The following is a 14,007-nucleotide window of genomic DNA, read 5'->3' as shown; positions in this document are numbered from 1 at the left end:
TTTATTTAAAAAATAATGAGACTTGCCTTATTCTCTAATAATTAAAATAGTGCTTTATTGGTGAGTATGGAGTTTGCATTTAAATGTAGGAATTTTGCTTATGACATTGTAGCATTTCAAAACAGGGAAATTTTATCTATTCAATAGATAAAGTAGGGACAATAGGATAGCCATTTGGAAACAAAGAATTATTTATTCCACACCTTATACAAAAATGGATTCCAAAGAGATAAAGGAGTAAAACGTTTTTTTAATCCTTTAAAAATATTAAAGAAAAATACAGAAAATACTTTTATAAGCTTGGGTGGGAAATACCTTCCTAGATAATATATGAAACCAAGGTACCACGTGCAATTTATTGAATAAATTACATCTCAATTAAAAAAAAATATGACTGAAAAAAGGAATATCATAAAGGAAAAAAACCCAGCAAATTTGACAACATAAATATCCTGAAAATGTAAAATATCTATGTGGTAAATAAATAAATAAATAAATAAAGTGTAAAGATAAGTAACAAAAAGGAAGAAAATTTTGTACCATATATAACAGCTAAAAAATTAATGATCAGATAAATATATATATATATATATACACACATACATATGTATGTATACATACATATAAAAAAGACAGCAACCAATTGAAAAATAGGCAAAGGTTAGGGACAGGTGATTGACAGAAGAAATTTTTTTTTTTTAAAGATTTATTTATTTATTTTTAGAGAGAGAGAGAGAGAGAGAGAGCACGAACGGGAGGAGCACACGGAGAGGGAGAGAGAGAATGCCAAGCAGACTCCATGCTGGGCACGGAGCACAACACGGGGCTTGATCCCACAACCCTGAGACCACTACCTGAGCCGAAACCAAGAGTCAGACACTCAACTGAGTGTGGTACCCAAGCGCCCTGACAGAAGAAATTTTTTTAAACAGTCAATAAACATATGACAAGATGTTCAACCTCACTAACAATTGAATACAATAATTGAAATTAAATTGTATTGAAAATAATAATAGAAATTAAAACAACAATGAAATATTCTTTTTCCCATCATTGGGATAATGAAAAAGATTAATAACATCCATTGGTAATGAGGCTTCAGGGAAATAGACCCTATCATGCAATGATGGTCAGAGTATAAATTTGTAAAATCTTTTTGGAGACCCTATGGGCATTATCTATTAAAAATTTAAATATGCATAGCCTTAGGCCCAGCAATTCTCTTTCCAGGAATCCAACAGATGCACTTGAAAATGTGTAGAATGATGTTCACTGAAGCACTTGTTGTGTTAATGAAAAATTGGAAGTTTCGTGAGACTTCATCACTAGGGGAATGATGGCATGCAGTTTGGTGTTGTCTGGCTATGTAATATCAATTACGAAAAAGTGTAAATAACATCATCAGCAATACTTGTAAAGCATGAAGTGTAGTGTTGTTGGAATATATGTGTGGGTGTGCATTAAATGCCCACACAAGAGGGACTTGATGGATGCAGACCACACCATTGATGATGATGACCTCTGGGGATGGTGTACACCTGAGGATGTTAGGATGTAAGACAGATCTCTGTGGGCTAGCATACACAAATAAGTCCTGAGGAAAGAGGAAGGATGGACAAGGGCCTTGCATGAGATGTACAATTGGAATAGGCCAAGGGAAAGAGAGGTGACTTCTCCCAGAGAAGGTGACATTATCCACCAAGTCTTGCCTACCTCAAAGTATTGGTAGCAAGAAATGCTGCTATCAAAGAGCATTTCATTCATTCATCAAGTACTTATTGAGGGTCAACTGTATACCAGGCATTCCTAGTCCCCTCCTCTTCCTCCTCCTCATCATTATCCCTAAAAAGTCTATATTACATAGAACCAATCCATAGGAAAAAGGCATTTTCAATGCTGGTGGGAATATAAATTCATTAACTATTCTAGAGGTCAATTCACCTCCTTAAATTGTTATCAGCCTAAATTATATCAATCATTAAATTGAATATACCTTTGGACCCAGCAATCTTATTTCCAGGACTTTATTCTAAAGACAGGGACATTTATGGAGATTTATTGACAAGAATTTCGAACGACTTAACTGTCCAATAACAGTAATGGGAAAGATAAATTGTGATACGTCCCCATCATGGAATACTATCCTGCCATTAAAATTACGCGATGGAAGCATATTTAACAACATGGGAAAATGTGCACACTCTAGTAACATGAGAACAGCCAGTCAGAAAATAGTACTTAGGGTATGAGAGGAATTAGGTTTTTAATTTTTATTTGCATACAAGTGATTGGAAGGATCTACACTGAAATGTTAAGTTATGCCTGGGTGGAGATATTGCAAGCCATTTTTATTTTCTTCTTTAAGCCCTGTCAATATTTCTTCACATATCTCTACTTGAACTATATTATTTTTGCAATAGAAAACAGCCAACATTTGGGGACCAGGCTACACTGCTGTGACACCTGCCAGGAACCACCCCCTCAAGACACAGCAAGAGTCAACCTCCTTTTGCAACAGTGAGACGAGAAGACACCACGTGCCAACCATTCTTCCTGGGAGTTTACAGTGGAAGACCAGCAATTTTATCTCACATTAAGAACAGTGCAAGGAGAGTGTGACAGTCCGTGGTCAAGGGCAGGGGAGAGCGGTAGTGTTAAAAACATTCCTGAGAAAATTTCCCCTCTCCTGTGAATGGCTTCAGAAGCCTGCAGGAAGGAGAGCAAAGTTGAGTTCCCGAGGACAGAGGGGCTCTGGAGCCCAGAGGAGGAAAGGCACTCACTGCAAAAAACACTTCTGAGAATTGCTATTCAGTGTTATCACCCAAAAGTATTTGCCCACAGAACTTTTCATTGTGTTTGGTTTTGTTCTGGTTTTCCATAAAACAATTATTAATATGAGATGAAGATTTAGGAAAACATGGCCCCTGGAAATGAGCAAGGAAAAGGGCCTGGGGAAATGGTGTCCTGGGAGGCTGGAGCCACGGGCCTGTTCCGTGCCTTGCCCAGGAAGGACTAGTGAGCCAAGCTTCCGCACGCTCCCCCCCAGCCTGGGGTGGACATGTTCCAACCTAAACAAGACAGTCTGCTTTCAGGTCATTTATGTAGAGTCACCTTTTCTTAACCCTCCTGGTGGAGTCCCCTTGAAGCCTACGTGGAATGTTCTAGAAGGTATGGTCATCACTTCCTAAGGTTTCCAATTGTCCCGTCGAAAAACCACAGCCCTGCCCAGAGGCTGAGACAGTGTGAGGAGGGGGAGGCTCTGAGGTTGAGCAGATGCAGCCAGGGAAGCCCAGCTCTGCTTTGAGATTAGAACAACTTCCAGGGCCTGAGGGGGATGAGCATGAGGCAGACAGACTGAGAGACAAGGGGAAGAGGAGGAAGAAAAGAGTAAGTGAAGGGAAGGGGAGGGAGGAGGGGAAGAATAGAAATGAGAGGACCAGGAGATGGAAAGAAAAGGAGAGAAAGAAGAGAAAGGAGGTTCGGAGAAGAGAGCGGAAACAGGAGGAAGGGGGGGGAGGGGGAGAAGGGGGACAAGGGTCTGTATTTCCAGTGAAACCTTATGAACCACCTCAGATTCGGGGAGCAAGTACCTAAATAAATGTTCTAGAAGGAACCCACCTTCAATGAAAGTAGATTCACATTAAATAATGAACTAGATGACTGCACTTGAAAGCAGGGAACGTTTTCATCTATTTTAATTTGCACAGAGTCCTCACTACCAAGAGGTGTAATGTACAGTTCCAGAATATACGGTGACATAAACATAAAAAGGACATGTATAAGATCTTATGTTTCAGAGCTAAGTGATATTCAGAGTGGATTCCCTCCTCAGCCCATGGTCATCTGATGCATTTTTCTGTTTTCTGTGCCAAAAGATATATTTATACTAATAGTCATTTGTTTTCTTGAATGAATTTGCTTAGGGAGAAAAAGTGCACATTTCAGATAATACATCATTCCATGCTTTAGAAGATTATAATGAGCAAACTCCAAAGGCAAATAAAGTTGTACTAACCACTATCTACATAAATTATCTACTTTAACATGTCCCTTATTCATGCAGGATATTAAAAATACCCTTTCTCCTTCTATCAAAAAAAAAAAAAACAAAACAACCTCTTCACAACTGAGTTTTATCCCTTCAAAAAAAGCTTATCAAAACAACATCACTGGGCGCCTGGGTGGCTCAGTCGTTAAGCATCTGCCTTCGGCTCAAGTCATGATCCCAGGGTCCTGGGATCGAGTCCCACATCAGGCTCCCTGCTCCGTGGGAGGCCTGCTTCTCCCTCTCCCACTCCCCCTGCTTGTGTTCCCTCTCTCGCTATCTCTCTCTCTGTCAAATAAATAAATAAAATCTTTAAAAAAAAAAAAAAAATCACTAATGCTTTTAATATTATATTACATGCATATAATAATATCAGATTCTTTCTCACACTTGGGACCATCAGCTTTACTTTGTGATCCTCTTTATCTTGTACCAGACCAAATTCAAGTTCAAAACAATAAAAAATGTAATATTTAGCACACAATAGCAAGTCTTATTAAAACTGTAGAACATTTGTGATAAAAAATGATAACCTTCGAATATGGTGCTTGGTAGCTAAGATGTTCCAGAACACGGCCCATGCCTCCAATCTTTCTCCAGGAAGGGTGGGCTACCTCTGGTCCTCTGCCCACTTTCAGATGAATTTCTCAGGGAGATGTTGCCTGGGGCTTGGATCAGTTCCTCTAGGCAACAGATCAGAGCCACCAGCCTGCCCTGCTCAGAGGCCTGGAAACTGACATCAGGACCTCCTGATGCATGCCTCCTCCAGGGGATGCCCAGCACCCTCCAGCCAAAGCAACCAAGGCTGCACAGACCTGAGCTGGGGGCAAAGCACACACACAGCCAGTCCAATCTTTTAGACATGAAGGTTTTGCCCAGGGCTATGTTGGGCAGAATGGGGCCAGGCACTTGCTCCTTCCTCTCCTTACTTCCATGTTAGCCCCAGTGTCCAAGGAAAGATCTATCCTCATCCCCACAACCTGGTTCACATGGCCCACAGAGGCCATGAAAATGCATTCTAGCCCAGCAGAGCCATCTGGGGGCCCCTACCTCGCCGATTAGAGGAAGGACCACTGATCTGTCCCCCCATCTCTCCCCAAAGAGCGGATATGCTCTTACCTCTCATTTCCGTCGCTGAGGAGCCGTTGGACCAGGCAGTCCACTTATTCCTGTGCTTGCTAATTTCCTGGACTTTGCAGACATAATGCCCTTGATCTGCTGGCCGGAGGGTCAAAACCGAGAGCGTGTAGAGTGCCCCGCGCCTCTCCTCAAGGAGGCACAGCCTCTGCCGGAAGGCGCTGCGGCTGTAATTCCCATAGTACTGCACCACCCGGAGCTTGGTCATCTTAACCATCAAGGCTTCCGGGGAGTTGGGGCGTGCAAAGAACCAGCGCACGGCCAGCAAGCTGTCCTTCCGTCTCTTCTGGGAGACATGGCAGAGAAGAGTGGCATTTTCCCCCTCCAGGTAGTCAACCACAGGCCCCGGGGACACGGTGACATTGAGGGCCCCACACACCTCTGCAGAGAAAAAAGGAAGAAAATGAGCATGGCCACTGCCTTTCCCCAGAAGGACACACAGTGCATCTTTTCTCCGGGAGCCAACTGCGTGGCCAGAGGGGCAGGCCACCCTGATCCCCTCCACACTCACTCTGTGCCTCCGTGGTGGACAGGAGGACTCCTTCTGGAGCATGGCGGGGACAGGGGGTTTCTGTGGGCTCCCATGTCCTCATCCATGGGACAATCCCACCCACATGAGATGCCACTGACCACCTGGCCCAGACATAGTTGAAAATTTTCTTTAATTAGTTGCTGACATTTAACACTCAGGACATTTCACATAAAGATTTGGGTTTTTGGAATCCCTTAAAAATTTCCAGCCCATATCCCATCCACCTGCCTCCCAGGGTCACTTTAGATCAGTTTCATCACCTGCCTGAGGTGGCAGTGCTGTGGGTCCAGGAGCCGCCCTTCCAAGCCCCTTGCCCTGTCTCCGTGATTCCCACTGTAACCAAGGCAGAGCATCAGTGCTAGTCAGGCAGGCATTGAACTAGTACCGAGGAGCTGGGGCAGCAGAGGTTTCTCGGTGTCTTGCTCTAAGTCTTTTGTGCACTTAGGTCCACGGTCTCAGAGCTGCAGTGCAGGAATAAAGAATGAACAAACCCAGGAACAGGGAGGAGTGGGAGAACCCCCCAACAACTCAAAAGATGCTCCAAAATTCCAGACCTGGTCTACTACATCCCGTCCTTTGTTTTCTTCACTAGATCCACTCCCAAGGGCTGCCCCTCCTGAACTGCCCTTCTGCCCCCCAAGCTGACCTTGGAGGGAGCCACCCCAACACCCACTCAGACCAGACAGACCAGAGGACCTCACACAGAGACCTCCCCCTGGGAGACTCACTACATGGTGACAACAGGGACCGAGCAGTGTGGCCGTCCTGCCCTGGAGCTCACCGCTGGAGCCGTCAGCTGGAAGGCGGAGCCCAGAAAGGATGTTTCCACACAGGATGCCCAGAACCTGACAGCAGGGCTGTCTTCACCCCAGGTCCCACATCCTCCCCCTGCACTGCCAACTGCCCAACAGCAGTAAGCACCACCCCCTGCCTGCCCCACCACACAAGCAGGGGTCCCTGGGGTATCTCAAGCCCCAAATGTCACCTCTCGTCACAAGAAGGGGCTTGGGTCCTGATGTGAGGGTCACCAAAAGCTTTGAACTCTGGCCAATGCTGCAGGTAAGCAAGGAGGAAGGATAAAAAGAGATCAGGAAAGACTTGAACCCTCCACTAGGAAGAGGCCGTGAGTCAACAAGGTGAGGCCCTATCTCTGTCGGGGTGGGAAAGACTCCCGTGAAAAATATTCTTCATGGTAAAAGTCCAGGCAATAAGCTCATCCTCCTATATGGCTTCCACTATTGAGTTCATAAACTGAATACGTTCAGAGAATGATGGAAGGGTCAATTTTCTCTAATTTTCTTTCCCATCTCTCAGATGCCAGGCCCACCAGGATACTCCAGGACACTCCAAGATCCTTAACTTAATCACATCCATAAAGTACCTTTTGCCACATAAGGTAATATTCACAGGTTCCAGGAATTAGGACCCAGACATCGTTGGGGGCCATCACTCAGTTTTACCACATCATGATAATCTTTTGTTACCTTAAAAAACAGATGGACATAAATTCACAAGAAAAAGGTTGGTGCTGGGCTGGACTCTCCTTGTGGAAAAGAATGAGATCTTCTATGCCTACAGTGACAAAGGATAAAGCCAGTCCAGCGAGATACTGCAGGAATGAAGAGCATCAGCAACCAAGGAAGGTGCACATTCTCTAGTAACAATCTCCCTGTGACAGAAATCGCTCACGTAGGACAAAAGAGGAGGGAATGCTCCCCGCTGTCCCCCTTGCATCTCGCCCATCTGCCCTACACCTTGCCCAGACGCCATATTAAATTAGCCCAAGTCCCTCCTGACTGCTAAGGCCCTGTCTGAAGTCCCCATGGGCCACAGCCGGGACACCAGGCTGACCTGCTCCAACAGCTGCCTGGGGATCGGCAGGAGGAGAGCCGCAGAGAGCGGCAGCTGGCTTCCAGAACTGAAGCCCAGCTTTACCCGCCCCCAAGGGCCCCCCACTGGAGTCAAGGGGAGAACTGGGGAAGGCAGGAAATTGAAACAAGATGGGTGGGATGAGAGAGCCCAGACCCCACACCCCAGTCTCCTCCTATTAACGCCGAGTGAAGGAGGGATTATTTATAGTGACTGAAACCAGGAGAATGTGCCAAGTGCTCAGTCCCCATGGGAAGCCAGATTCCATCCTAGAGGCAAACGAGTAACCCTTCCACTTCTGCAGCTCAGACCAGGAGTCAGCAGCTCCCGGGAAAGCCAATGGACCAAACCATCTGCCTCAAAGGACCCTTCCTTTTCTCTTTACCAGGGCGCCTCTCCACCTTCATTCAGCCCCATGTTCTCTTACAAATGGTCCACGCATGCTTCTCCCACCAAAGTGCAAAGACCCCTGTTGTGGATTGAATTGTGACCCCAAATTTATATGTTGGAAGCCCAAATCCCCACTCCTCAGAATGTGACTGTATTTGGAGATAGGACCTTTCTAGAGGTGATTAAGTTAAAATGGAGCTATTAGAGAGGGCCTTAATCCAACATGTGCAGTGTCCTTATAAGAGGAACTTGGGCACGATACGTGCACACACAGAAGGTAGCCCATGTGAGGACACAGGGAGAATACGGCCATCTGCAAGCCAAACAGGGAGCCTTGAGAGAAACCAACCCTCCCAATACCTCGAGCTCACATTTCAGGCCTCCAGGACAATGGGAAATAAATGTGTGTTGTTTAAGTCCCCCAGTCCGTGGCACTTTGTTCCGACAACCCCAGCGAGCCATACAACCTTGTTCACAGGAAGGAAGGCTCGTTTGGCCCTACGTCTGCCACCAACCCAGATATTTACACCCACTTTCAACTCAAAGGCATGGCTGGAGGATGACCGAAATTCAGGGCCAAGGGCCCTTCAGGGGCATAAAGCTTTGCTAGAGGACATGGGCTCTCAGGGGGCCCCAGGCCTGCAATGAGCCTTCCTTGAGAGCCAGGTGTTCCCAGTAGTACCCTCTCTTTGGTTCTAGTTAAAACCCAGCGAACACAGCTCCCGCGCCAGCCTGGGGAAGGAGGCGGAAAAGTGCAGGTAGAGGCCCCAGGGCTTAGCAGAGGTCAGCTGAGCTGGATATTTGGTTAAATACTAGAAAAAACAGCATCACACAGCATCTGCCCGGCTGCAGCCAGCAGGGCCCCTAAGGCTCAGCAGAGAACACAGCAGGTGGGAGTCAGCACGGTGGGAAGCAAGGGCAACACCAACCAACGTATGGAGTCAGGCTGACCAGAAGGCGGTGCCCGTAGGAGTCCAGGCCTTTCTCTTCTGCCTCTGTCTGAATGATAGAAAATATACCCACCTACAGGGCAGAGGGGCAAGCCAAACAAACAAGGGCCAAGCCAGCTACATGACAGGACAGGATGGGTGTCACCCTCCGGGCAGGGTGGTCTCCCCTCTCCTGGCCTAGGATGGAGAATTGTCAAAAAGTCATTCTTACCCAGAGAAGAACTGAATTTCTTGCTTTGTGACCCTGCCTTGCAGGGAAGTGAGATGGGAGGTAGACTCCCCTACCCCCACCGGCCCCCGCCGCAGGCACCTCTCCACCCAGAGTTCCCACTTCCTCCAGCTTCTGTCCCAGCCTATGCTTTGCTAATCACTCAACAAATACTTGCTGAGCAACAGCATTGAGCCAGGCACTACACAAAGAAGACAGCATTCCTGGGGCACCTGGGTGGCTCAGTTGTTAAGCGTCTGCCTTCTGCTCGGGTCGTGATCCCAGGGTCCTGGGATCGAGCCCCGCATCGGGCTCCCTCCTCAGCGGGAAGCCTGCTTCTCCCTCTCCCACTCCGCCTGCTTGTGTTCCTCTCTCTCTGTCAAATAAATAAATAAAATCTTAAAAAAAAAAAAAAAGAAGACAGCATTCCTAACCTCATGGAGCTGACAGTCCAGTGGGCAAGGCAGCTGGTCCCGGGGGAAAACGACACAGGAGGAACGGCAAACAGTGTCACATGCTACAGGGAAAAGGTGCAAGGCTTTAAAAAAAATCAGGGCAAGATCCCGATCTAGTCTGTGGTGGGGTCAGGGAAGAAGGAGACTCTGGGGAGGTGACCGGGAGCTAAAGGCTGAGTTGGGGTAAATGACATAAAATTCAGGAGAGTAGGTGTGCCTGGGTGGCTCAGTCAGTTAAGCATCTGGCCTTTGGCTCAGGTCATGATCTCAGGGTCCTGGGATTGAGCCCCACATGGGGCTCCCTGCTTTTCCCTCTCCCTCTGCCTGCCCCCCCCCCACTGCTTGTGCCCTTGCGCTCTCTCTCTCTGTGTGTCAAATAAATAAATAAAATATTTTTTTAAAAAAATCAGGAGAGTAGAAAAGAGTGACCTTCCTGGGAGAGAGGGGGTGCCACCTGTGCAAAGACCCTGGGGCACAAGGAACCTAGTGTAGGCTGGAGGGAGAAAGCACAGCGCCCTCTGGTGAAGGGCACCACACAGTGGCCCAGAAAGCCACGGGGCCTGCCAGCCGATCTCAGACCCAGATCTCCACCCCTATAAGGACCCCTCCAAGGCCAGTTCTTAAAGGAGGAATATGACAACTTTGGGAGGGAAGAGGCTGAATGAAACAGAGCAAACGGGATTCTGGCCACAAGGAACCCTCCCCCATGTGGGCTGGGCACTGGGATTCTCATAGCCCAGGCCTTCCCAGTGGCTTGGTGGGGCTGGGCAGAGAGCCGGGGGTTGGTATTTAATACAGCAGGGCTAGAAACTTGGTGCCATTAGATATGAGGCTCTCCTCGTCTGAAAAATTGGAAAATAATGCCTGGCAAGGTGAGTGTAGGCTCCAATGAGGAAACACCTTCAAAATACTGATATTCGTCTATAAGCTCTGAAAGCTAGGCAGGGGAGGGCAACAGAAAGTGACACACGCCGACCTGTGAGCAGGGTGGGCTTCTTGGGTGTACGATCCACAGTCATCCAGGGCCCTGCACTTGGAAGGGCCCACTGCTTGGCTTCATCTCCGCTGTCACTCTCTTGAAATTTTTGAATCAAGGACCCCACATTTTCATGTTGCGTTGGATCCCACAAATTATGTAGCTGATTCCGCCTATAGATGAATATAGGCACCTCCACGAATTAAATTCCTGTGGACAGGATTTCTGGGGTCTAACCCTCTGGCTCCCGTTTGGATACTGTCGTGAGAAGGACTAACACAGCTCTGAAAACAGCTCGGAAGAAGCTGTTTGTATACCAAACAGTATACAACCTACTCATCCAGTACAGAGCCTCTGTCTCTGCCTCTAGCACTGGCCACGCAGCGGAGGAGGGCAATTTCCAGCTGCAGGGGAGTGTAGGACTTCTAACAGAAACAAGGCACCCACCTGGCCTGGGACCTAGAGGGGGTATGGCCACCAGCGATGGGCTAGTGGCTCTGTGCCCCGCGCTCCTTCTCTGTCCTGAAGAAACTGCTCCCTCTCACTCAGATCATTCCTCTGACTGCTGCCCTGAATTTTATGTCATTAACTCCAACTCAGCCTTCAGCTCCCCAGGGTCTCTTTCTTCCCTGACCCCACTCAGCCAGAAGTGTCTGCATGTATAAAGAATGCAAATCATGCGTACCAATCAGCAGCAAAAATCTCATTCTTAGCAAAAAGATAGTCTGAATTCATGACAAATAAATCTCTGAAAGAAATACATTTGTATTATTTAAAAACCCAAGGCACTGGGAGCCTGTATTTATCAAGCACCAAGCAGAGGTGCTATGAGACCTAGCCTATGGGGTGTTGAATCCACATTAAGCCCATCCCCTGAAAATAGCTCTCATCCGGGACAAACACGGGACCCTGACCAACGATAAAGGCTACCACTCTATGCCAAGCAGTGTTCTAAGCGCTTTAGGTTTATTTTCCCAATTGATCCTCATACTATGATTATCCTCATTTTACAGAGAAGAGGGCTGCCTCACAGAGAAGCAAAGCCCACTGCTCAAGCTCACACAGAACACGGCAGAGCTGGAATTTGAACACAAGCCATGTGGCTTCAAAGGCGACTCTCAACCACCACTCTGGACCACAGCTTGGCTTTGGGTAAATATTTGGCCCTCGGTTTCCTTTCTTATAAAATGAGGGGTTGAACCACATAACTGCTAAGGTCCCACTCTGTCCCCAAATCAAGAAGTAGGAAAGTGCAGCGGTAAAGAGTCCGGAACTAGGTACAAAGCAGCTCTGACAGGCCCGCCGGGGGGGATCGTGGCCAGGGCTGTCATGATAATCCACCCCATGGCCTTGGGCACAGCCAGGGCAGACTCTATAAAGGATCCCGAATTGCAGCTCTCAAGCCTCCTGAAGTCTCCTGAAAACACAAAAATGTCCTTGACTCCCCACCCTCCCCAAAAGTCACTCTCTGGGGGTGCCCTCCTTGATAGCACCTGTGATCAGGAAGGTGGTCGGGAGCCTGGGGGGCGGGGGGCTGAGGACCCTCGTGCCCCCTTGCATCCTCTTGGCTGCTGGCTACTCCACCAGAGCTGTCCTGGCCCAACCATCCCAGTCAACGTCCCAGTCAAACCTCCAGTCACTATCAGCCAAGACAATGACAAGGATGACAAAAGCATTTCCCAGAGCACCGATTTCAGATTCACCAGAAACCCCGCTGCCCTGGTAGCCAGGGGACAAGGGGTGAAGTTCTCCCCACTGTGATCCAAGTCCCTCCTCCTCACGCTCTGATCTATGCCGGCTCATACGCCAGCTCGACCACTTGGGAGCTGGGTCACCCTTGGAAAACCACTTAACTCTGACCATCAGCGTCCTTACTTATGAAACACAGCTTAGACCTGCTGAGCACACTGGAGAGCCAGGCTCCCTGGGTTCAAATCCCTGCTCCACAACTCACAAGCCTCCTGACTTAAGCCAAGTCGATTCCTGGGCCTGAGCCTCAGTTTCCTCATTTATAAAATGGGGATACTAACAGCACCTCCTCCAGAGGTTACTGGCAAATTGAGTTAATGTTTGCAAGGCACCTGGATATATAAATTTTGCTCTTGTCATGATTACTTTAAAGCGTTGTTGTGATTAAATGAGACAGTGTGTAGCAGGACACCTGGCCCCCAACAGGCACCCAGGAAATGTAAGAGCCAACGAAATATTCATTATTGATTATTATTCTCGCCAGCGTGGACTTTTCAGCTCCGAGGCAGGCGGGAAGGGCTCGGGGAATCAAGAGAGACGCTTCTTCAGCAACTCGGAAGTGAGAGCAGCAATCCCAAGAGAGAGCCAGCAGTGCAGGCAGAGGCTGTCCTAAAGCAGGGTGTTCGGGTAAAGGGTCCCACGTCTTCCAGGCGCGGACACCGTGTCGCACCGGGCCTGCTCTCGCAAAGCGCCCGCCGACAAGCCCCGGGTTGCTGGGGCAGATCCAGCCCTCCCGACCGGGTCGGAGACACTCTCCGCAGAGGTAGAGGAAAGTTGCTGCCAGCCTAACCTGCCAACAGTTGTGGGTCCTGACTGTCGTGGAGAAAGCAAGCAAGCAAGCAAGCCAACAGCTAGGGCCGGCGCGTCCCTGCTTCAATCTTGCCCCCTAAGGCCCGGCCCCGGGAGGGCGCGGGGGCTGTTGCGAGTGGGCCCCGCGGAGGCAGGAAGGGGGCCCCGCACGGCCGCCGCGGGGAGCCGGGGAGGCGCCGCCGCGCTTCGCGGGGCTGGCGCGGCCACAGGGACCCGCGGAGCCCCGGCCCGCCGGGCGCGGACGGGGAGGGGGCGGCCCGGGAGGCGGTAGGGCCTCCCCGCCAGGCCCCGGCCCCGAGCCCCGGCCTCCCCGGCGCGGGCTGCCCTCGCCCCACCCGCGCGCCCGGCCCCGCCGCGCTTACCCGGGGCCGGAGCCCGCGCCAGCAGCACGGCCGCCGCCAGCGCCAGGAGCCGCATCTCCCCGCCGCCGCCCGGCGCTGTGACGCCCGAGCAGCGCCGCCGCCCGCCCGGCCCCGCCGCCAGCCCGCCCCGTGCCGCGCCCGCCCCCGGCCCCGGCCCAGGCCCCGTCCCGCCCCTCCCGCGGCCCGCCCGCGCTGGCCCCGGGCTGCTGGGTGCCGCGTGCCGCAAGGGGCCAGGCGGGCGTCCCCCCCCCACCACCACCACCGCCATCGGCTCCCCCAGCGACCTGTGGGCAGCTCCTTGTCGCCATCCCCATTTCACAGATGAGAAAACTGAGGTTCTGAGAGGGGATTACTGGACGCCGGGAATGCACAGCTGCAGTGGGCTTCGCGGTCTCTTTCCGTCACAGACGGTTATTGCTAAGGGGAAGGCCGGTTGGAGTTTGGGGCTGTTGGGGCAGGGGGGCGGCCACCAAATGCAGTGGCTAATGGGACTTGAGGCTAACCTGCTTCCCAGCGGACCTCTG

At 49.9% G+C, this 14,007-nt stretch overlaps 1 protein-coding gene across 7 annotated transcripts in view; it reads right to left on the bottom strand.

The window, feature by feature from the left end:
- The window catches only part of VSTM4 (V-set and transmembrane domain containing 4), a 99,850-nt gene extending 86,269 nt beyond the window's left edge, over positions 1–13,581 (bottom strand). For all 7 annotated transcript variants that reach the window (XR_013449712.1, XM_036103139.2, XM_078077455.1 and 4 more), the window contains exons 1-2: positions 13,484–13,581; positions 5,165–5,563 (exon numbers count right to left, since the gene is read on the bottom strand). Coding sequence is in view for 6 of the 7 variants with exons in the window: in XM_036103139.2 (XP_035959032.1) it covers positions 5,165–5,563; positions 13,484–13,538 (454 nt within the window). In the remaining variant the exon portion in view is untranslated. The remainder of the gene's footprint in view (positions 1–5,164; positions 5,564–13,483) is intronic.
- Positions 13,582–14,007: the final 426 nt, after the last annotated feature.

Source organism: Halichoerus grypus, chromosome 7, assembly GCF_964656455.1.
Source record: "Halichoerus grypus chromosome 7, mHalGry1.hap1.1, whole genome shotgun sequence".
NCBI lineage: Eukaryota > Metazoa > Chordata > Mammalia > Carnivora > Phocidae > Halichoerus > Halichoerus grypus.
This window is presented reverse-complemented; position numbering and strand designations above follow the sequence as displayed.